This window comes from Salvelinus namaycush, chromosome 35, assembly GCF_016432855.1.
Source record: "Salvelinus namaycush isolate Seneca chromosome 35, SaNama_1.0, whole genome shotgun sequence".
NCBI classification, from domain to species: Eukaryota; Metazoa; Chordata; class Actinopteri; order Salmoniformes; family Salmonidae; genus Salvelinus; species Salvelinus namaycush.
In genome coordinates this window covers 28,045,681-28,069,920 of record NC_052341.1, presented here as the reverse complement: position 1 = coordinate 28,069,920, position 24,240 = coordinate 28,045,681, and the positions used below count along the sequence as shown (strand labels likewise).

General features: G+C 40.7%; 1 protein-coding gene across 2 annotated transcripts; it reads right to left on the bottom strand.

Moving 5' to 3' along the window:
- Positions 1–6,356: 6,356 nt before the first annotated feature.
- Positions 6,357–23,873, bottom strand: LOC120030053 (polycomb group RING finger protein 5-B). Of its 2 annotated transcripts, none has more exons than XM_038975371.1 (9): positions 23,756–23,873; positions 22,292–22,619; positions 18,558–18,654; positions 18,026–18,081; positions 16,568–16,627; positions 15,802–15,947; positions 14,439–14,537; positions 12,286–12,375; positions 6,357–7,493 (listed from the first exon to the last, which is right to left on the bottom strand). In XM_038975371.1, the coding sequence occupies exons 2-9, from the start codon at positions 22,401–22,403 to the stop codon at positions 7,446–7,448; spliced, it is 708 nt and encodes a 235-aa protein (XP_038831299.1). In that variant the 5' UTR covers positions 22,404–22,619; positions 23,756–23,873; the 3' UTR covers positions 6,357–7,445. The 2 variants fall into 2 exon arrangements, with proteins under 2 accessions (XP_038831299.1, XP_038831300.1); XM_038975372.1 differs by having other exon boundaries at positions 15,802–15,944.
- Between the last annotated feature and the right edge of the window lie 367 nt (positions 23,874–24,240).

The window sequence follows — 24,240 nt, the reverse complement described above, 5'->3', positions numbered from 1 at the left end:
GGAAAATTCCAGAAAATGATGTCATGGCTTCAGAAGCTTCTGATAGGCTAATTGACATAATCTGAGTCAATTGGAGATGTACCTGTGTACCTCTTTGCTTGACATCATGGGAAAATCAAAAGAAATCAGCCAAGACCTCAGAAGAAAAATTGTAGACCTCCACAAGTCTGGTTCATCCTTGGGAGCAATTTCCAAATTCCTGAGGGTACCACGTTCATCTGTACAAACAATAGTACGCAAGTATAAACACCATGGGACCACGCAGCCGTCATACCGCTCAGGAAGGAGACGCGTTCTGTCTCCTAGAGATTAACGTACTTTGGTGCGAAAAGTGCAAATCTATCCAAGAACAACAGCAAAGGACCTTGTGAAGATGCTGGAGGAAACAGATACAAAAGTATCTATATCCACAGTAAAACAAGTCTTATATCAACATAACCTGAAAGACCGCTCAGCAAGGAAGAAGCGACTGCTCCAAAACCTCCATAAAAAAAGCCAGACTGCGGTTTGCAACTGCACATGGGGACAAAGATTGTACTTTTTGGAGAAATGTCCTCTGGAGTGATGAAACAAAAATAGAACTGTTTGGCCATAATGACTATCATTATGTTTGGAGGAAAAGGGGGAGGCTTGCACGTCGAAGAACACCATCCCAACCGTGAAGCATGGGGGTGGCAGCATCATGTTGTGGGGGTGCTTTGCTGCAGGAGGGACTAGTGCACGTCACAAAATAGTTGGCATCATGAGGACGGTAAATTATTTGGATATTTTGAAGCAACATTTCAAGACATCAGTCAGGAAGTTAAAGCTTGGTTGCAAATGGGTCTTCCAAATGGACAATGACCCCAATCATACTTCCAAAGTTGTGGCAAAATGGCTTAAGGACAACAAAGTCAAGGTATTTGAGTGGCCATCACAAAGCCCTGACCTCAATCCTATAGAAAATGTGTGGGCAGAACTGAAAAGGTGTGTGCAAGCAAGAAGGCCTACAAACCAGACTCAGTTCCACCAGCTCTGTCAGGAGGAATTGTCACGTTCGTCGTACGAGAGAGACCAAGGCGCAGCGTGAGTAGAGTTCCACATAATTTTAATTAACAGAAACTCACCTACCAAAAACAACAAACAACCAAACGAAACGTGAAGCTATACGAATAGTGCAGACAGGCAACTAAACATAGAACAAGATCCCACAAACACAAAAGGGAAATGGCTACCTAAATATGATCCCCAATCAGAGACAACGATAAACAGCTGTCTCTGATTGGGAACCATATCAGGCCAACATAGACATACAAAAACCCCATGACATACAAAACCCCTAGACATACAAAAACTAGCGTACCCACCCTAGTCACACCCTGACCTAACCAAAATATATAGAAAAACAGAGATATCTAAGGTCAGGGAGTGACAGGAATGGGCCAAAATTCACCCAACTTATTGTACGAAGCTTGTGGAAGGCTACCTGAAACGTTTGACCCAAATTAAACAATTTAAAGGCAATGCTACCAAACACTAATTGAGTGTATGTAAACTTCTGACCCACTGGGAATGTGATGAAAGAAATAAAAGCTGAAATAAATCATTCTCTCTACTATTATTCTGATACTTCACATTCTTAAAATAAAGTGGTGATCCAAACTGACCTAAGACAGGGAATTTTTATTTGGATTAAATGTCAGGAATTGTGAAAAACTGAGTTTAAATGTATTTGGCTAAGGTGTATGTAAACTTCCGACTTCTGTATGCAGTATGCAGCAACCACTTTTCCGGGGGGTTTTTTCCGAAAATTTTTAAACAAGTAATTTTTTTCATTTCACTTCACCAATTTGGACTATTTTGTGTATGTCCATTCAATGAAATCCAAATAAAAACCATTTAAATGATGTAATGCAACAAAATAGGAAAAACGCAAAGGGGGGTGAATACTTTTGCAAGGCACTGTAATTGCTGATTGTTTTGATATAGTACCACACACTGCCCAGAGTGGATAGAATGAAGATTACTCACGCAAACAAGCGTTGTTTTTAAACAGTCGGAAACCATATAGGCCACAGCATGTTAAGTAGAATCTCAAGGTTTAGTGGCACTGGAGCTCTTTTTTCCATAATTAGCCACAGACTGTTGTTTTTAAGTATTTCTAATGGCAATATGAGACAGTGATATCAAAGTCCTTCCTCCCGCAACCACTCCTGGCTAAAAACATGATTTCATAGTGTGTGTCTGTATGCAAGCACAACACCGGTAGTAAATGTGACCTGTATAATGTGACAACATTAGGGGGACTTTGCATAGACATGTAAATGTTTGCAGCTGAGTAAATACTCCCCCAATTATAGCCAGTCAGTGGAGGAGCCAGTCGCTTGCAGAGGGAGACAAAAGTGTAAAAATGGACCCGAAGAGCATTGAGCTTAATTTAAACCCAGCTGGTGGTGCATCAGAGCTCCTGCTCCTCTCAGCACAGATAAGAATGCCACAGCTTGCAGAACTTAAGCTGGGTTACAGCAGCTCCCTATTGTCCACAAGGAGGATAAACTTAACTCAGGTCAGCCAAGTTTTTTTTCGGCCTCACAATCACGACCATTTAGTAGTGGAAGTCTCCAGACAGAGAGAAGAAAGGAAGGGGGCCTGTGGAAAATGTGACAGTTTGGCTGACGGGCTGAATGGAAATCCAGAGACAATATTTTGGGCCAATCCAAGGAAAGCAACCGTTTTTTTTCATAGGGATCAGGATTCAGACAGTGTTGGCCACCAGAGGGATGGTCCTTTCAGGGGATCATTCAAATAGCAACACTGACCCCAAAGTTAGCGTGCCTCTGTCTGGCAGTCAACAGCTTTTGTACTGTGTGCTGTGTGTTTCTGTGTGTGTATGTAACCAACCTTCACTTTCTTCAAGCAAATGCAAAAGCTGGACTGGACAGCCGTGGTTGTCTCCTCGCCCTCCTCGCCCCACTCCAAAACAGTATGGGCACTTCTTCAGCACATGGGTTTTTTCCTGCCAAAAGCAGTGTCCTAGTATTCAAGTAGTCAAAAATGTTGATTGGTTTTAATATAGGAGAAACCTTGTCATTGGCAGATAAAGCACTGATGAAATCATGGTGAAAGTATGAGACTCTGTCTGAGGGCCCCTCTGGGGTTGCAAAGGGAGGGTATGTTACTGGAAGCTTTCAAAGTTTAGCCGTAAACTGGCATCATGTTTGTATCTTTCAAGGATTTTATGTAGTCTATCACAAGACATCTAGTTTCCCTTTTAGGTACTTCCGATTATCACAGGTGTCTAATTATCTCTGGACCTTTGTGGCCTTATCACATGCAAAATTTATAAAATAAATAATTAAGATGATTTGAAAATAGAAACATTTCATGAAAGCTGTAAAACATTATCCTAAATATAAACAATAAACTTAGTGAATACCATTGGTGTTTAATATGAGGGTTTCAGCCTGAAATATCCTTAAAAAACATGTACACACTTTTATTTATTTTACTATGTCAATATGTATTTGTTGTCAATGTTTTGGCGTCAAACTGGTGGCAGTTGTGAAAAGAAGTAAACAGTTGGAAGAGTTCATTGAAAATAATGCCATTGGTGATTAGATACTTTTTTCATTAATTAGTCTATTTTTTTTTTACCCATATGGTCTATCTACTAGAAACTCATGGACAATATGTACACAGATATAACAAAGGAATACTATATATTAATATCTATTTTTTTTAAAGTTATTAAAGTATAAATTACCAAAGTCAGATTGACATAGATTTTGTGTTAATTACCACAATGACTGAAGATTCTGGTAACTTTGGTAAATTACCGGTAGCTTTGCAACTCTTGGCAGAGCACTGAGGAGCCATGTTTGTCCAGGAGAAGCAGAAGGTTCAGGTCGCTCTTTGTCAGGATGAAAGATGGAACTGAAAGGAACTGGGATACCGTTTGGGATCCTTGGATTTGGGAGTGAATCAGAAAGATCAATTTAGCCTCCATAAGAAAGTTCGACACAATCACAAAGCGCAGACCAGTCATATTATCAAGAAAAGCAGTCTTGAAACCAAATGTTTGAAACTTAAAAACGTTCTTTTTTAAATCACACTTTTGACACCAAGTTAAATGACACCAGGTTAATTCAGTGAGTTCTGGAGTTTTGTATTTTTGTTATTATGTCACATATAGAGCAGCTCTTGCATATGTACAGTTCTAATCTTTCTAGGAATGCTTGTAGGTGCTTTGACATTGAAAAATAGAATAGATTATTCCAGGCAGCATTTTAAGTTTGTTAAATGTACAACAAACAATGTCATTTTTAAAGATAAAATATCTACAAGTGCTTCTTGTTACAAAAATACATATTGTTCATTGCAGCACAGAGACGTTTCAAGGATTATTCGGTCTAAACATTTACTTCGCTAACATTTAAAACCCCTAGATCTGGGTTTTTAGGGAAAATAAGAGATACCATTTCAAACAGGAAAAAGCACATGTGTGAAACAGGAAAGTACACAAGAACGCTAAGTAGGCTTCAAAGTTTTACTTGTGGAGATTTGTAAAGACTTGAACTTTTAGACCCTTCCAGAAAGTGGTGTCCAATCTGTCCATTGATTGGTTCGCCCATAACTGCAAATGAACATCAACTTACTATTGACAGACATCTACTGTATGGAAAGTCCTATTACAGTGGCAAATTGCACACGTTTTGTTTCCTACCAAGAAGACTTCAGTACTCTCAACGTTTGCCTACAATATGTTATAATTATTATGTCTCTGTTAAAATGTAACAGATAAAATACAACCACTGCTGTTTGTCTCTGCTCTTATTCTTTGGTGTTTCGATGAGAGTGAGAAAAAGATAAATGGTATACAGTGCCTTCAGAAAGTATTCATACCCCTTGACTTATTCCAAATGTTGGGTTACAGCCTGAATTCAAAATTGATATTTTTTCTCACCCATCTAAACACAATACCCCATAATGACAAAGTGAAAACATATTTTTTGACATTTTAGCAAATGTACTGAAAATTAAATACAGAAATATCTCGTTTACATAAGTATTTAAACCCCTGAGTCACTACATGTTAGAATCACCATTGGCAGCGATTACAGCTGTGAGTCTTTCTGGGTAAATCTCTAAGAGCTTTGCACACCTGGATTGTACAATTTTCACATTATTATTTTCTAAATTCTTCAAGCTCTGCCAAGTTGGTTGTTGATCATTCCTAGACAGCCATTTTCATGTCTTGCCATTTTCAAGCCGATTTAAGTCAAAACTGTAACTAGGCCACTCAGGAACATTCAATGTCCTCTTGGTAAGCAACTCCAGTGTATTTGGCCTTGCGTTTTAGGTTATTGTCCTGCTGAAAGGTGCATTTGTCTCCCAGTGTCTGTTGGAAAGCAAACTGTACGAGGTTATCCTCTAGGATTTTGCCTGTGCTTAGCTCTATTCCATTTATTTTACTCCCTATTCCTTGCCAATGACAAGCATACCTATAACATGATGCATCCACCATCATGCTTGAAAATATGAAGAGTGGTACTCAGTGATGTGTTGTGTTGGATTTGCCCCAAACATAATGCCCTGTATTTAGGACGTAAAGTAAATTTCTTTGCCCCATTTTTTGCAGTTTTACTTTAGTGCGTTATTGCAAACAGGATGCAGGTTTTATAATATTTTAATTCTGTACAGGCTTCCTTCTTTTCACTCTGTCATTTAGGCTAGTATTGTCGAGTAACTACAATGTTTTCAGCCATTGAACTCAGTTTTCAGCCATTGAACTCTGTGCCTGTTTTAAAGTCACCATTGGCCTTATGGTAAAATCCCTGAGGGGTTTCCTTCCTCTTCGGCAACTGAGTTAGGACGGATGCCTGGATCTTTGTAGTGAATGGGTGTATCGATACACCATCCAAAGTATAATTAATAACTTCAGCATTCTCAAAGGGAAATTCCATGTCTGTTTTTTTCCCCCGCATCTGCAAATAGGTGCCCTTCTTTGCGAGGCATTGGAAAACCTCCCTGGTCTGTGTGGTTAAATCTGTGTTTGAAATTCACTGCTTGACTGAGGGACCTTACAGATAATTGTATGTGTGAGGTACAGAGGTGAGGTAGTCATTCAAAAATCATGTTTAACACTATGCAAAGTCTGTGCAACTTATTATCTATCTTGTTATGCACATTTTTAATCCATCATTTATTTAGGCTTGCCATAACAAAGGGGTTGAATACTTATGGACTCAAGACATTTCAGCTTTTCATTTTTTATTAATCAGATTTTTTTCCCCTCGGGAAAACATAATTCCACTTTGACATTATGTGGTATTGTGTGTAGGCCAGTGACACAAAATCTCAATTTAATCTATTTTAAATTCAGGCTGTAACACAAAAACATTTGGAAAAAGTCAAGGGGTGTGAATACTTTCTGAAGGCACTGTATGTGAAGAGGGAAAAAGCATTTAAAGCACTTGTGTACTGATCCACCATTAGATACAAATGGCAAGGGTTATCGGACCCTGTAACGACACTCTGGGCAGTTTCTATACGGCAACAACAATAAATTAATGTTAAGCCATCCAGTAGGACATACAGCATAGTAGTAAACAGTCTATACAAATCTCTGCTATGTACAAGTCAACAATAATGCCCAATACGTTTACATAGTGCACAAACACACAGCTACACATTTCAGACAGTGTAGGTGATATTCAGCTTCTTCTAACCTTCTTCCACCAAATCTAGTCTTACAGTACTCGTATTGCTTTATATGCGGTAATAACATCAAAATGGCATGGAATGGAAGAATATAGCTTATTGAGATAGGGATATGGTAGGTATGGTATCCATAGCTTCCTTGTAGTTGTATGTAGGCTATATGTTGGGGCTGTTGAATTCACTATTAGGGATTTCATATGAAAAGCAGTTTGAATTTTCGAAGGGCACTGCACTGAAAGAGGCATGTGGGGAAAGGCACTACCGTAGTTAAAAACAGGAGTACGGGAGGGAGCCATGTAAGACACTAAATCTAGCGTAGATAAGGTGGAATATTATGAGCCGTTTGCCAGTGCACGCACACCTGTCTTGTAATATCTCTGTTGTGTTGCGTAACAACAGACTACTAGTAATTTCACCTTGTATTATTAGGGACACTTCAATGTGCTGTAGAATTAAAGGGCATGTCTTCACTCTTCAGTCAATTACATTTCGGGAACTTTTTTAAGAATCAATACGTCATGATACGCAGGCATGTTCTCAAACCCTTGATGCGTTTTTGGAAAATGAAACGCAGACCAACTGAAGGATAACGTAAGAGAACAGAATGAGATTAGAGGCAATCACGGATTACTGCATGCAGATGATAAGAAGATGTGTGGTCCTTGTCTCTTGTGCCAGGCACATCCATTCATTGTGTAGTCTGTCAATGGGCTGTTAGTGCAGGAGTAGTCCCACGTCTCCCTCCGTCAACCAAAGTCTATCCGTGGGCGATATTCTAGTACCATTGGGTAGTCCTGAAAGAGAGAGATGACATTGATCACCCTTGGACAGAATCCATTACAATGTAGAACAGTAATCAGAGAGTAAGGAACGTAGATGTTCTAGCATTGTAAAAATACAATATATACAGTACACTTACAGGGGAACTTGCTAGTTAGAACACAAAAACAACACAATCTCTACAGATTGTAGCTTCGTAGCTACAGTAAAATGTCCTGCTCTGGCATCAGAACAAGTCTGATGCCAGAGCAGGTGAAAGTGAAAGACACACTCCACAGACATCACATGCAGCAGCCCTATTTTTAGACAGGCAGGCAGGCAGACAGCAGCGGTAGGCAGGAGACACTTATGTACAATCCCAAAGAAAACGGAAATGAGTCGGCCCACACTGACCCAGTTCCTGGTCATTTGGTCCAGGGGAGGACAGGAATTCATTCTTGGCATCACAGAGCTGTCACATATTCTGCACAGATAGAGAATTCCTAAGAGACCAATCAGATTATCCCTGTCTGGTACAATCAAAGTGGAACGATCTGGCCCTGATGACAAATTTGGTCATGTGAGATCAGTTATACTGTCATCTGATTTTTTTCTTTTTTTAACATGGATCTCTTCACTGGATATAGTTCTTCTAAGCTAAAAGCGCTTTACTGATTCCTTCCTGGGACTCTGTTCTTGGCATCAGAATGTTCTGCATAAGGCCTGAGGACAAGGTTATTTTAAGCTTGCCAAAACCTGTATTTAATGCAAGCCTAAATTAGGGATGGACATTTACAGAATGGTTAACTGGAGGAAAATGGGGGAGGGTCATGCTTTTTCAATTTCAGTCAAGGCGAGGTTTTATTATTTTTAAAATCTAGTCCAGGGGAGGGTCATGTCATTTATAATTGATGAAATTCCAATAATTCTCAGTGTTTAAGAATTACTTGCTTATTAGGCTATACAGTGCATTTGGAAAGTATTCAGACCCCTTGACTTTTTCCACATTTTGTTACGTTACAGCCTTAATCTAAAATTGAATAAATCGTTTTTTCCTCATCAATCTTCACACAATACCCCATAATGACGAGACAAAAACAGGTTTTTAGAAATTGCAAATGTATAAAAAAAAACATTGGAAATATTAATTTACATAAGTATTCAGAACCTTTACTCTGTACATTGTTGAAACACCTTTGGCAGTGATTACAGCCTCAAGTCTTCTTGGGTATGACAATACAAGCTTGGCACACCTGTATTTGGGGAGTTTCTCCCATTCTTCTCTGCAGATCCTCTCAAGCTCTGTCAGGTTGGATGGGGAGCGTCGCTGCACAGCTATTTTCAGGTCTCTCCAGAGATGTTCGATCGGGTTCAAGTCCGGGCTCTGGCTGGGCCACTCAAGGACATTCAGAGACTTGTCCCGAAGCCACTCCTGCATTGTTTTGGCTGTGAGCTTAGGGTCATTGTCCTGTTGGAAGGTGCACCTTCGCCCCAGTCTGAGGTACTGAGCACTCTGGAGCAGGTTTTCATCAAGGATCTCTCTGTACCTTTCTCCGTTCATCTTACCCTCGATCCTGACTAGTCTCCCAGTCCCTGCCGCTGAAAAACATCCCCACAGCATGATGCTGCCACCACCAAGCTTCACCGCAGGGATGATGCCAGGTTTCCTCCAGATGTGACGCTTGACATTCAGGCCAAAGAGTATAATCTTGGTTTTATCAGACAAGAGAATCTTGTTTCTCATGGTCTGAGAGTCCTTTAGGTGCCTTTTGGCCATTCTATCATTTAGGAATGATTGAGGCCACTGTGTTCTTCCACAGATCTGTGCCTCGACACAATTCTGTCTTGGAGCTCTAAGAACAATTCCTTTGACCTCAATGCTTGGTTTTTGCCATACACATGTCCAATCAATTCAATTTACCACAGGTTTGACTCCAATCAAGTTGTAGAAACAGGATGATCAATGGAAACAGGATGCACGTGAGCTCAATTTCGAGTCTCATAGCAAAGGGTCTGAATAAATAAGGTATTTCTGTTTTGAATTTTTAATAGATTTGCAAACATTTCTAAAAACCTGTTTTCGCTTTGTCATTATGGGGTATTGTTTGTAGATTGATGAGGACATTTTTTTATTTAATCAATTTTAGAATATGGCTGTAGCGTAACAAAATGTGGAAAAGGTCAAGGGGTCTGAATACTTTCCAAATGCACTGTATGTCGATGTGTGCCTGATTCCGCCCCTCATCTCTGATTCTCTGCTGGGCACACAATATCAATTGCGTCTATAGGCTATTTAGTGATGTCTCTATCAAATTATCCATAGTCTTTAGGCTATAGGCTATGAAGTGCATGCTCTGAGAAGCCCAGAACAAACGTATATTTCTAAGATAGCTGCTGGGATGCTAAATAAAACTAGGCTGCAATGGATATTCCAACCCTGCTCTGCTCTTGCTGATCAAACTTTGATAGCTTGCTATTACTATAATAGATTTTTTATTAAAAACAATATGTTTCTTGCCCATGATGTATTTATCAGAGATCGAGTTCAATCAATCAGATTTGAGTAACTTACAATGTGGTGCTGAAACTTGAAGCAGCAGCCGCAGCACAATCTATCGGAAATGGACAGCTCATGGTGCTGAAAGTAGGCAAATTCGAGTAGGTATAATTCATTTAAACCGGATTCATTTTAATTAGACTTTACTAACAACAGGTAGGCTCCAGCTTTGTGTTGGAGCCTATTTCTTCCTATTTTAGAAATAAGAGGTAGGCCTACCTGTTAGATAGATTAAATTAGGCTAGAGGCTGCTATTTCCATAGATTTATCAGTCAATTCCTCCAACCACTATGCACTCTTTAAATAGCCTCCCTCCGTATCAGTGAAGTTAAAACCAAATCTCGAATTGAGGGGGTATGAGAGGGTATGCCATAGGCCCACCTTTTATGAAAGAAAATGGCAAAAAGCACAGGCCTACCTTGTTAGCTTAAGATTTGTATTTTTTTTTTACAGATCCGATTATATAAAACTATCTATATCAGCCCTTTGGTCCGCGAATGCTTTATGCTAGAAACAAGCTTTAAAATACCTGGGAAAACCGTGACTCCGACGCATATAGGGATATCGTTGTTTAATTTCTTTGACATTCAGAGGCTGACTTTGCTTGAAAAGTAATCAATTTTTGTCACTATCAACTGATTAAGCTATTCACGTTCTGTACAATAAAATATGTTTAAACCCAGACAGCTTTTACAGAAACACTTGTGACCTCTCTTTGGGTTAAGCCACAGTAGAAGAGTAGCTTAGCAGTTAAAGCTTACATTTTTCTGCATTGGTAGGCCTACTCTGTCTGGGGTGGAACGGTAGGCCTAACTTTTGAAAGTACCATGCTCAGATTCCTAATTTGCAAACAGGGACAGTTTCGTTACACTGATTTGGCATTGGAGAAATATGATAAGATGATCACATAGGCCTATCTCTCTGTCCATTCTTAGTTAATTTGTGTGGTATTAAAAAAAGATTCAGCTAACATGTAAAATTACGTAGAATTGCATGAACTGTTTATAAATAAAATGTATTCTCTTAGCATAGTATCGTTCAAAACAGGGGAATTAATTGAACTATTAAAACTGTACAGTTTACGAGGCCTTAGGTGCGTTGTACTGTATGTTGAAACCAAACAGGACAGAAATGGTCTTTGCTGCTGCTAACAGGACGCCTTCATTAAAAGGCCAGTGGTGATGAGCTATGGCTGTGGAAGAGGAGAGTGTCAGGCAATGAGCCCAGGAACAGGCACCCTGCTAGGGCAGCTGTCAGGGGCCTTCACTGCTTTCCTCACCTGTCTCCCTGGACCAATACAGCGATTCATGACCTGACCCCGTGCTGCCGGAGCCCCGACCAGCCCATCCGAAAGTGACAATCATCAGCAATGAAATTAGCAGCCAAGGCGCCTGGCCAGCAAAAGTGCTTTTGAGGTCAAGCTGAAGTGTGTTAGTTAGCCTAGCATACTGTGCAAAGGACTTGGGATGCTTGGTTACGTTTATGCATGGTTGACTGAAGGTCCAGATATAGAAACCACAACGTGCTTTTTTTGGTGAGGTGAACAAAGTGGGTGAATTCTGAATTGATTGAGGAAGAGAGGTAGAAATGCAGTATGTACTGTATGTCAACTGCATTTTACCAGGAGCTACCAATACCATACTATCCTTGCAAATGTCTCCAATACTGTAAAGCACCATTATAACACAAGGAACCACCAACTTCATTCACCATATTTTTGATGTGAACCTATAGTACCAGACACATTTTAAAGGTGGCCTGTAATCAGCTCTATTAACCGTGCCACTGGTACATCCTCCCGAATGGGGCACCCGAGTGGCACAGCGGTCTAAGGCACTGCATCTCAGTGCTAGAGGCATCACTACAGACACCCTGGTTCGAATCCAGGCTGTATTACAACCGGCCGTGATTGGGAGTCCCATAGTGCGGCGCAAAATTGGCCCGGTGTCGTCCGGGTTTGGCCAGTGTAGGCCGTCATTGTAAATAAGAATTTGTTCTTAACTGACTTGCCTAGTTAAATACAGGTTAAATCAAAAAAAATCCTGCTTGCTGTGGCAGATTATACAGTAGAGTGGCGGTGGACTTCAGACGTCTAACCAGCTAATCAGCTTTAAAGCCAAGCAAGCAGTGACTCACATGGAGACTAGACTCCAGGACCATCATTCAGCAGCCACAGTTTATCCCCATGGCTAGAAAGGTACAGGGCTTAGCATCTTTCAAAATGAGGGGAACAGGGGGGTGGGCATTGATATCATTTGGGGCTTACTTACGGTTTCACCGCGAAGTCTCCACCGCGTCATGTAGATGAACTCCATGGTGTGGTCTTTTCCCATGATCTCCCCGTTGCATAGGACGTCTAGCTGTGAGGGGACACAGAGGCTGGTGACTAAGAGGTAGACGGCGGGACATAGTGAGAGTATACGCTGCTTGAGAGGAAGACTAGAGCTAGAAAAATCTCCAACAAGCAGAAATCAAAAGGACAAGGACTCAAATAGGGGCCGTCATTTCAGCTAAACCTAGGAATCTTTTATAAAACTGATCATTTACTGCATTTCAACCAAAAAATATTTAAAAAATACAATTTGAGGATCAGTAAAAACAAGCAAAATTAACTCCATCTATTATCACCTTGGCTGCTGTAGCTTCATTCATCTCAGTCAATAGGGCTTTAAATTCTACAAACACGTGTCATTCAGCAATTAGCTGCTATGCATTAGCTCAGCAACGGGATTAAAAACGCTAGTTTAGTTTCATGTCAAGTCAAACAGCAGTTATCTACCCATAAGCCATCTACTACAGCCATCTTCCACCTCTGCACTGTTTTGAGAGAAAAGCTGTGTCGATGCGCTCTCAGCCGTACTGTACCTCAGTGCTCTCAGCCAGAGAGGAAGACGCGAAGCGAGAGGTTTCACTCTCTCCAAAATATAGCCTGCCCGTCAGCTCTGAACCATCCACATGGTCTTAAAGCCAGCCCGCTAATCTCGCTAAACTGCATTTGCCTTTTAATCAGGATTGGAATGATTTTAGTAGCCTATTTTAAATATCTGGTGTGTGCCACTGGCGTGGGGGTGGCCCATGTGCCTGTCATCAATGTCAAAAAGATTTGATTGAATAAATCATTTTTACAGTAACCTTCAAAAAAGTCATTCCTAAACCTTTTTAATTTCCATATGTACTAGGAAGCTAAGTGTTTGTTTCTTGGGCTTCAGGAATGTGACTGAAAAAGTGCCTCAGGCCTTGCGCTAACGCTAGTTATCATTGGCTCGTGAAACAACCTCTAACGTCCTTCATACTGGACAGAGAGACATAAAAATGGAATCCAGGAGTTCATCTGACACCGGGGAAGAAGATACATTTTTTATTTAACCTTTATTTAACTAGGCAAGTCAGTTAAGAACAAATTCTTATTTTCAATGACGGCCTAGGAACAGCGGGTTAACTGCCTTGTTCAGGGGCAAAACTACAGATTTTTACCTTGTCAGCTTGGGGATTCGATCTTGCAACCTTTTGGTTACTAGTCTAACGCTCTAACCACTAGGGTACCTGCCGCCCCAAAATAAAGGGCCTCATTTCCAAAATCCCAAAGTATCCCTTTCATAAGTTAGAAACAACAATACCATGCACCCACTGGTGGTCAAAAGGTTTTTGGCGCTCCAAAAATACGGTACGGTACTGTATTTTGTGGGGTGGAATTACAGTACCATTCGAAATACAGAAATTCTTTCCCCGCCAACATTTTCCCACAATGCACCAATATTTACAGTATGCTGCACACACACAAAAATCTTCGAGGCAAGCCGAATTTCGGAGCCGAAGTCTACGCCCCCTTGTTGATCATTGGTCAAGAATAAGGATTCTTGCATGTTTGTGTTGTGTGTGTTGTCATTCAACGAGAGATGACTCCTTTTCATGCACATTTTGTCACTTGAGAAATACTGCACTAAACATCTCAGTTAGATGTAAAATTGCGTGACTAAGATCTCCTCGGCAAAAACGTCAAAATGAATGACCGATGTCTGGAGTTATCTTAGAATAATTCTGACATTTTTGAGGAAGTGTATACTGGCTACGGCATCTCAAGATGGACAAACAGTACTATTGCCGCTTTTTCTCATTTTTCAAGCACAGGTATTTTAAAGGAGTATGCAAGCACACTCGTTCGGCTAGGCGCCAGCCGAACCGAAGCATGCTGAAGCCTTAAGGACAGACTCAGTACAGCAGGGGGCCTGCTAACAAGGCCAGAACTTTTACCCACAACACTAAACACACAGAAGAGACTCTGCAGGAACAGCTACTGTATGTGAGGCACAAACAAAACTGACATAAAGGGATAAATATTCAATAGCATATATGGCTTAATATCTGTCATACAGTAGATACATACGAAAGGGTATAGAGCACATACAAAAGCTTAATTTGTTACCTCATAAGAACTTGGAAGCTTTAACTTCAAGCTGAGAAACTTCTTGATTGTTCCGACTGTCACTCGAGTCGAGCAGCGTATAAATTTCTTCATTAAGCCCTAGAGGAGGTTCAGAAGATTACTTTAATGATTCAGGCACATCTCCCTTTTTTTTTTTTACTTATGTGAAGAGCATGCAAATCCAAACATTCAAACAGCCATTTTATGGTAAAAATAAATGTTCTCAACGAATGCGTAATTAGGAACAGTTAGTGCATTTGATAGCAACCTTTTGGTACAGAGAAACTCCTTCTATACACACTAAAAACAATATATAGGACCTTTTCTATGGTCCTATATATAACCTTTATGGAGAATGGTTCTATAAATAACCTTTCTCAGTCTCAAAGGTTCTATAAATAACCTTTCTCAGTCTTTGTAAAACCATATATGTTTTTTTTATTCTGGTTTAATAGCCATATTATATTGGTAAAATTCCATACATTTTATTGTTGTGTTTATTAACAAGTTGAATCAGGTGTGCTAGCTCTGGAACAGCTGTGGGTCCCTGAGGAGAGAATTGAGAACTACTGACTTAGTCAACCGTTCTCAATTGACACAAGGCCATACGTGAGTCTTTCACAAGACACCGTCACTAGCCATAGGCATATATAACAGGTAATAGAATAACACAACAGATTTTATCAACTGGAATGACACTCGCTCACAGTGGCACAAAAAGAGCTCTGCACAAACCACGCCCCAAAATAATATAATGAGCCACTGCCCCTACATCTTAATTATCACAAAAAGAGGAAATAACCCTTTTTTAAAAGTGCAAAGAAGCATTGAAGGGTTCAAAGGGTTATTTGGGTCAGTATGGTTCCACATCGAACCAACACCCTTCCCAAAGAACCCTTTGAGGAACCCTCGTTTTTTTGTATGTAGTATGCCTCAATTTGAAAGAATTACGAGCCTCTCCTCTCTCCACATATTCCCTGTTCTGCCAACCAATTACGAACAGCAACACCACTGTTATAACGAGGACCACTATTTTAATGAAAACAACTGCCTAATTAGTGATGGACTGGATTAACACCTGCTGATAGAGGAACGTGTCTGACTGAGTGACCTGCTTTCAATGGCAGCCCAGGAAATAAAGGAAAAGCACAGCGTCATCGTCTATCTATATTCTACTAACCTCACATTCTGAGGTGTTAAGACAGTTAGAGGGACGTAACGGAGTTAGCTTCATAACACTGTACCTAACCCAATCAGCCTAAAAGAGGGGGAGGAATGAGGTTAGGGAGACAGGGAAGAGGGTGAACGTGAAGTAAAGAGCAGCAGAGAGGCGCTACAGATAGAGCTCTCCACCGCGACTTACCCTAACAATGTTCTCTTCCACCAGGCTGTTGTTGCGTAGACAATCCAGACAGATGGCTATCTGAGGGTCACTCCTGTGGTAGTCTCCATCTCCACCATCATCATTATCGGCATCCAGCCTAGACCTCTTTGATCGGGGGCCATCTTCTATGACAAAGAAATGGATAAGCGTGTTATACTTATGTGTGTGAACAAGAGCACGCACTGTGCGGACACAAGTTCAGCTTGCTTTCCTTGGATTCGTTTAAAACTGTGAAAAGACACTTCACAATAAGCATGGGTTTGATTGATACTGATGTCTTTCGCTTTTCACTTAGAAATGCAAAATCATAAGGTAAGACCTTTGGGACAAATTGTCTATCGTCACATTGTCATGGAGATGGCATTTAAGTCTGGCGGACTGAATCCATCCACCTTTAGTCGTCCTGTGGTTTCCATCTGATTTATTCCCCACCTGTATTATACCTCATCAACAGGCTAATCTTGTCGATGCCTTGTAGAGTGTGCTGTCCCTCCTCCTCTTGTTCCTTCTCTCCCTCTGAGCCTCATATGACTCACAGCCACCTACGGTCGTGCGCCACTGCAACGATATCACCTAAGTCGTTCTGTAACTCCTTCTCTCTCTTTGTCGCCTTGCTGATCTGTCTCCCACATACCTTTCACCTCAATAACCAATCACAGCCCACTTCTGCACACCCAAGCCCAAGGTTCATTCTGGTCCCCCCTGAGGGTCTTGGTCTTCATGGACACTAATACAGATCTTTTACCTTCTCCGTTCTCCTTCGACTTTCGACTCCTCCAGAACTCAATCTCCTGCTGTTGTTCCTCTAGTCAATAAGCAAAAACAGAGAAGATATGAATACACAGGGCAGGGCTCTATGATAAAAACAATTACAAGGAGAATGTGTGTTCCTAAGTTGAAAAATATATGAGCACACAAAGAAATTTAGGAGCACAATGAAAAATATTTTGGGTATTAAAGCGGCAATCTGCAGCTGAATGATAACAAAGCCGTCCCCGCCACTGTTTCAGTAAAAGGTTGAGGGATGGGGCTGGAGCAATGACTGTATATATAAATGGACAAAACCATTGATCACGTGACACCATTCATTCCTATTTGAAGAATCAGTAGCGCATTGAAGCCAAATGAAGTCGGTTAAGATGGTGTCTCGTGGGGACGTAACATGCTCAGTTTGAACTACTCCAGGAAGTGACGTTGTAGGCTAGCTCAGTTCTGCCCCCTCTCAGGATACTTCTTCTATGTGCGATTTTTAAATAATCGGTTCAAGGACATACTGTACATCTGGTGTATTAGAAGCAATTATTGGTACCACGATTGTCTTAAAAAAAAATAGATATATTTACACGAAGATTGACCACGAAAATGGATATCTTTTCCATTCACCATAATGGGGATCCTGTTTTCTGCTAACAATGCCTGCAATACCACGGTTGGACTTGAACTCCCGTGGCTTCAATGAGAGGGGGCAGTCGTTTTCCCCTGGGATGGAGAAATGTAACAACCCTCAAATTCATAGGCAGAGCTATGGATGCAAGGATGATTGTTTTTAACCATGTTTTTGAGGCTATACAGTGTTACTTTGTTTACATTGACTTTGTTTACAAACAATGGAGAAAAAAGCTTATATTTTGGCTTCTGATGGGGCACAACAGTTGAACTAAGCTCATGTGGCATTTAGACGTTACACTCTTCAAGAATCAATGGATTTATATCATTCGTTTATGAGTCCATATATGGATGTACTAACTGCAGATCGCCCCTTTAATGATACGAATTGCCAGCAATGACAAAATACAGGGTTCAGGAGCACCAGAACAATAGATTTTTCAGATTGAGATATAGCCTAAATTGGGCCTATATGAATCCTAGCTACTTTTGAAGCTCATCTCCCGAAAAAAGCTCTCCCTTTTACTTTCTTTCCGTGCCACCACGTGTTTGCATGCTGCGGGACAGCGAAGAAATCATTACAATAATTATTACCTGGGCAATTTATTTTCTAGGGGCACTAGTGCTCCCAAATAAGAATTCCAGGTAGCACAGCATAGTATTTATATGCCACCAAAATGGTAGCACTGTAGAGTCCTGCAGGGCAGGAGTTACATCATTCAAGACAAATGGAAAACAGCTTGAGTAACTCTTAGGCCTACTATCAAAGTCAAGATTTATATCTGATGTTGGTGGATACTAAAATGACATCACTCACTTTCTCTCAGCTCAGGCACGAGTTTGAAAATGATTTCCTCTAAAGTGTTGTCCAACCTGGCGATCGAATGAGACGTCAAGGAAGAATAAAAGTAAGTACACTTACACACACACACACACACAACCACAAACCCACACACCCACACACACATTCCCAGACATTGCATCTGTGGGCTGGGTAGCTGGGTGGCTGAGCACTGGGTGAGGTCTTCAGCTGAGACCTTGGCTCCAGAATGGTGTCCAGCTGTTGCCTGGATCTCACCGCAGCCAAGCTCAAGTTCACTCTATCCTCCCCCAGCCCAGCCCAGCCCACACCAGCCTTACAATCTCACAAGTCAAGTAGACAACTGAAGAAAAACTGCCAAAATCCGGCTAGGGTCAGTTCAGTAGCGCAAAGGCCCGCATGTTTATACTGTACTGATGGTTTTGATATATTCATCTATTCAGTAGTATACATTACGACCCTGTGATTCTCAAAAGAAAAACATAAATGCAGATAGATTCTGTCAAAGGTGTCAAATTAGGTGTATTACCTTAACATCTCTAGAGGGTTGGTTTCATGGACTTGGATGCCACATTTGGGGCAGTCGTTGCTGTCTTCAAAGTGTTGGACGATGCAGCTTTTACAAACTGTTGACAGAATAAAGGAGATCGAGACAAAGACAAGTTGACCATCTCGAAATACGGACCTAAAGTAAACATGGATTTTAATCACACCATTCCGGTGTTAAATAAAAGCCAAGACGACGGCATTTTCTCTTTTCTTATCCCTTCCTCTCAGATAATCTCCACAATAAAATGATTCTCATTTGAAAGTAAAGTTTGAAACCAAAAAGGAATACATTCTAATATCTAATTTCTACAGTTTCAACTGGATAAACATCAGAGTGTCTATTAAGCCTTGAAGCATGACTAAAAGCTCAGGCTTGCAGTTGAAATTTAAACTGTGGACTGGCAGGGAGATAAGGAAATAGTCGGTATAGCCTGGCCAGTTCTATCACGCATCTATCACACAGCCAAGGACAGCTGCAGCCAATACCACAGAGCACACACACGTGCACGTACACGTACTGTATGTGCAATAAGGCACACATGCACACGTATACCATCTATGAGGTGGTATATAATGTACAGTCTTATCGTTCTTTTAAGAACACAAACCGATTCCGTACAATACTGACCTGAGGATTAAGCCTACATCCCACCACGTGATGTCATCAAATCGTCAGATAAAAATACAGATCAACCATATCTGCAGGAATACAGGGCACAGTCTCCCCTCTAGCAATCGCCATGTAAACACAACGCATACTCTATGTACTTGTGCACTATGCACCGACCTGTAGCCTACATAACAATCCTCACAAACATACAGTAGTGCGCTGCTGTCATACTCAATCAACCATAACTGCCAAGGGAAACAATATGTCAGGACACCATCTTACATGTTCTTTCAATAGCCAGCACCACCTACTGCGCACGACTCATATGAGACAGACCTCACTGTGCACAGTAGTGTATAATAGTGGCAGATGTTCTCTTCAGACGTTTCCTATACGTATACATGTAATTGCATGTAATTCACATGTAATTGCATTCTGAATACTGTACTATATACATAGACTTGGAACCACTGGCCACTTTAATAATGGAACACTAGTGACTTTGATCATGTTTAAATAATGTTTACATGCTGCTTTACTCATGAAATCATGTACAGTTGAAGTCGGATGTTTACATACACTTAGGTTGGAGTCATTAAAACTCGTTTTTCAACCACTCCCCAAATTTCTTGTTAAGAAACTATAGTTTTGGCAAGTCGGTTAGGACATCTACTGTGTGCATGACACATGTAATTTTTCCCCAAAAAATTTACAGACAGATTATTTCACTTATAATTCACTGTATCACAATTTCAGTGGGTCAGAAGTTTACATACACGAAGTTGACTGTGCCTTTAAACTGCTTGGAAAATTCCAGAAAACTATGTCATGGCTTTAGAAGCTTCTGATAGGCTAATTGACATCATTTGAGTCAAGGAAGGAGACGCGTTCTGTCTCCTAGAGATGAACGTACTTTGGTGAGAAAAGTGCAAATCAATCCCAGCACAACAGCAAAGGACCTTCTGAAGATGCTGGAGGAAACAGGTACAAAAGTATCTATATCCACATAACCTGAAAGGCCGTTCAGCAAGGAAGAAGACACTGCTCCAAAACAGCCATAAAAAAGCCAGACTACGGTTTGCAACTGTACATGGGGACAAAGATCATACTTTTTGGAGAAATGTCCTCTGGTCTGATGACACAAAAATAGAACTGTTTGGCGATAATGACCATCCTTATGTTTGGAGGAAAAAGGGGGAGGCTTGCAAGCCAAAGAACACCATCCCAACCGTGAAGCACGGGGGTGGCAGCATCATGTTGTGGGGGTGCTTTGCTGCAGGAGGGACTGGTGCACTTCACAAAATATATGGCATCATGAGGCAGGAAAATGATGTGGATATATTAAAGCAACATCTCAAGACATCAGTCGGGAAGTTAAAGCTTGGTCGCAAATGGGTCTTCCAAATGGACAATGACCCCAAGCATACTTCCAAAGTTGTGGCAAAATGGCTTAAGGACAACAAAGTCAAGGTATTGGAGTGGCCATCACAAAGCCCTGACCTCAATCCTATAGAAAATATGTGGGCAGAACTGAAAAAGCGTGTGTGAGCAAGGAGACCTACAAACCTGACTCAGTTCCACCAGCTCTGTCAGGAGGAATGGGCCAAAATTCACCCAACTTATTGTGGGAAGCTTGTGGAAGGCTACCCGAAACGTTTGACCCAAGTTAAACAATTTAAAGGCAATGCTACCAAATACTAATTGAGTGTATGTAAACTTCTGACCCACTGGGAATGTGATGAAAGAAATAAAAGCTGAAATAAATCAATCTCTCTACTATTATTCTGATATTTCACATTCTTAAAATAAAGTGGTGATCCTAACTGACCTAAGACAGGGAATTTCTACTCTGATTAAATGTCAGGTATTGTTAAAAAATTTGTTTAAATGTATTTGGCTAAGGTGTATGTAAACTTCCAACTTCAACTGTATATACTGTATTCTATTCTACTGTATTTTAGTCAATGCCACTCTGACATTGCTCGATCAAATATTTATATATTTCTTAATTCCATTATTTTACTTTTAGATTTGTGTGGATTGTGGTGAATCGTTTCTAGATACTACTGCACTGTTAGATACTACTGCAATGTTGGAGCGAGGAACACAAGCATTTCGCTACACCCGCAATAACATCTGATAAATATGTGCGTGTGATCAATACAATTTGATTTGATTTATAGTAGATGTTACAACAAAAACAGTCTAGACTAATGTCAAATATATATTTTGCTGGAGATCTCTGAAATTGACTGGCATACACACTGAAAGAAATCATACAACAGCAGAAACGTACTGTACTAGGCAGCTGCTGATATTTTTCATTATTGAGATTATTGCTAGGGGTCAATACAACTTATATGACAGTAAAGAAGTGACTTTGCCCTCAAACAAACAAATAAATTGGACACAAACAGCTTATTCTGTGTGGAGGATATTTGTTGTCATGGTGACTGAACCCACAGATGACTGTGTTTTACCCTGATCACTTGAGATGTGTCATTCATGGGAGTGAGATCTGCCGTTCTCCTCCAATAAAACATTCAGTTCAGATGGAGAGGGCAGAAATGGAGAAGGATGCCATGTAATATGATCTGTAAATCATGCAGGATATGACATCGATGAGATCAACAGAGGGCTTTTTAAAAATTCATAGCTGTGACTGTGCAAGGCTGTGGTATAAAACAACAAATAAGACAGCCAATTGATTCTGTGAGCTCTGAATTCCAGCTACTCTAGCACTTTTTAGTGGTGCAATAGATGCCGTAAAGATTTAGTTTTTTAAGTCACACTACACCAAAGAAAGCCTTAGGACATTTCCGCATAAAATCATTGTTAGATATAATTTCTAGTAAGGAAAGTTAGGTATAATGCATATATATTAGGCAGAACTAAATAGAAATCATAAAAATATGCCTGGAGATAGTGTAGCCTATGCATAGTGAAAATGTGTCGTGTTTTTCTGGTATAGCCAGCACCCATTTCCCACAGGCCTACATTACATGATGTCTCATTACATGATGTCATTATGAATGAGGCACCTGAGAGAGAGAGAGAGAGAGAGAGAGAGAGAGAGAGAGAGAGAACAGGGGGGGGGGGCTTACAGGTGTGCAGGCACTCTGTCACCGTGGTGGGCTTGATCAGGTATCCTTTACACACGTAGCATGTGATAAAGTGGTTGAAATCCTTGACCAGGTGCTTTCTCGGCGAGGTCATCTTGGACCAGAGCAGGAGTGTTGATGGATGGGAGTGTTGTGTATTTGGGGGAAAGGAATGATGGCAGATGGGGGCTGGAGGTCAGAGTTCACAGGACTTTCTGAAATGCTCCACACTTCTGGGTTTTCCCCTTCAGTCGCTTCATCTTAATTCAGGCTTCCCCTCCAGGGAAATATCAAGTGTGCTGCATGTTCATCTCTGTGGTGCTGTGGGTGTCTGTGAATGAAAGTAGAAAACAGCGTCATTTGGGTATTTCCCAGGTTACATGCTTGATATTTGAAAATGTGTTACCACAAATGCAAATGGCAAAGTTGTATTATTTCATTAAATAGAATACATTTGACCAAAACAAATATGGATAAGCTACAGGCAGTGCTTGACTTGGACAGGAGCTAACCGGAGCTAAGTACCGGCACCTCAAATGTTCTACTGCTTGAGCTCATGTTCCTCTTATAGAATATTATCTCAAAAGTATTGTGGAGCTCCTGCACCTAAATATGAACAGTACCGGCACCCAAAACGAGTACCGACACCTATTTCATTACAAGTCAAGCACTGGCTACAGGTGCATGTAACGTTTCACCTTTATGCCCCGCCCCCTTTATGCTTTTTTAAAACCGAAAGCAACTTTAGTTCCTTCCAAAGATTGTTATGACATAAGTGTATAACCCCTTCATTGTCACAGTAATATAATTGAAATAGTATTTTCAAATCCAAAGTTTGGAAAAAGGCTACTTTGGTTAGCCCACTCAAACGGAACGACATAGAAAATCGAGATCTATGCTTTCGCTATTAGCTAGCTATGGTCATTATGCTGTGGCATGATCCCAGAGTTCAATACCAGCCTTGACACTGACTAGCATAGGTAAACCTATGACTAGTATATTCTGAGAAGAAATGCCATATGATATAATTGTCACAAATTTGATTGCTGAAAAATCCTCAATTGGCAGTAAGGAAATACATCGAGGATGGTCCCCTTTACAGTGACAAAATTGGGGCTTAATGTCCCTCATCATCACCAGGAAACCATACGCGTCATTCTGTCAACCACGGTATTGCGCGAATTACATTATGGTGAGTTTATCATACCCTGAAAAACTGACTTAAGATCCAGCCTGTGGGGACAGTACAAAGATAATTCAATCACTAAGATAATAAATAAACTAGCGCCACGGCACACATTTGACTATGACCAAAAAGCACATGTCTAGAACTTGATAGCCCGTATGACACATGATCGCATTCCCAACCCACCCCAAACTTTACTATCACAGCACCTACGGAAAAAAGATACGCACAAGCATCGTTTTCTCGGCTTCTGAGTAGCGAGTAATAAACGCATCTCTTACATTCCAGTTCAAGGCTCCATGGTCGAGATGGTGTGATCTTATCCGACAATTCTATCTATATACGCTGTATGATGTGGGCGCCGATGTTACATTAATGTAGGCTAGCACTGAATACGGAACTGGTTTCAGAATAGATGATAGGAAAGGAGCGGAGGAGGATCCAGCGCTTGTTTACGCATTGCTGCTTTATTCATTCCACGGCAGATACACTCTGATTGGACACAAACTAGGGCGCAGCCTTCAATTACCAACTACTCTAGTCCAGTAACGGGTAGTCTATATAATATGATAAACACAAGGCTCCTGAAACCTGTTCATCAACCGAGCAGAGGCATGGTATTGATTGATGGACCCGTGGACCTATAGATCTGAAGTAGCCTGGACTACCTAGCCTATAAACATTAAAACAGTATTCACCAACATATAAAACAGATTTAGCCTACATATCCACTTGTCTTCATATCTTCATATAGTGTTAGTGTGAT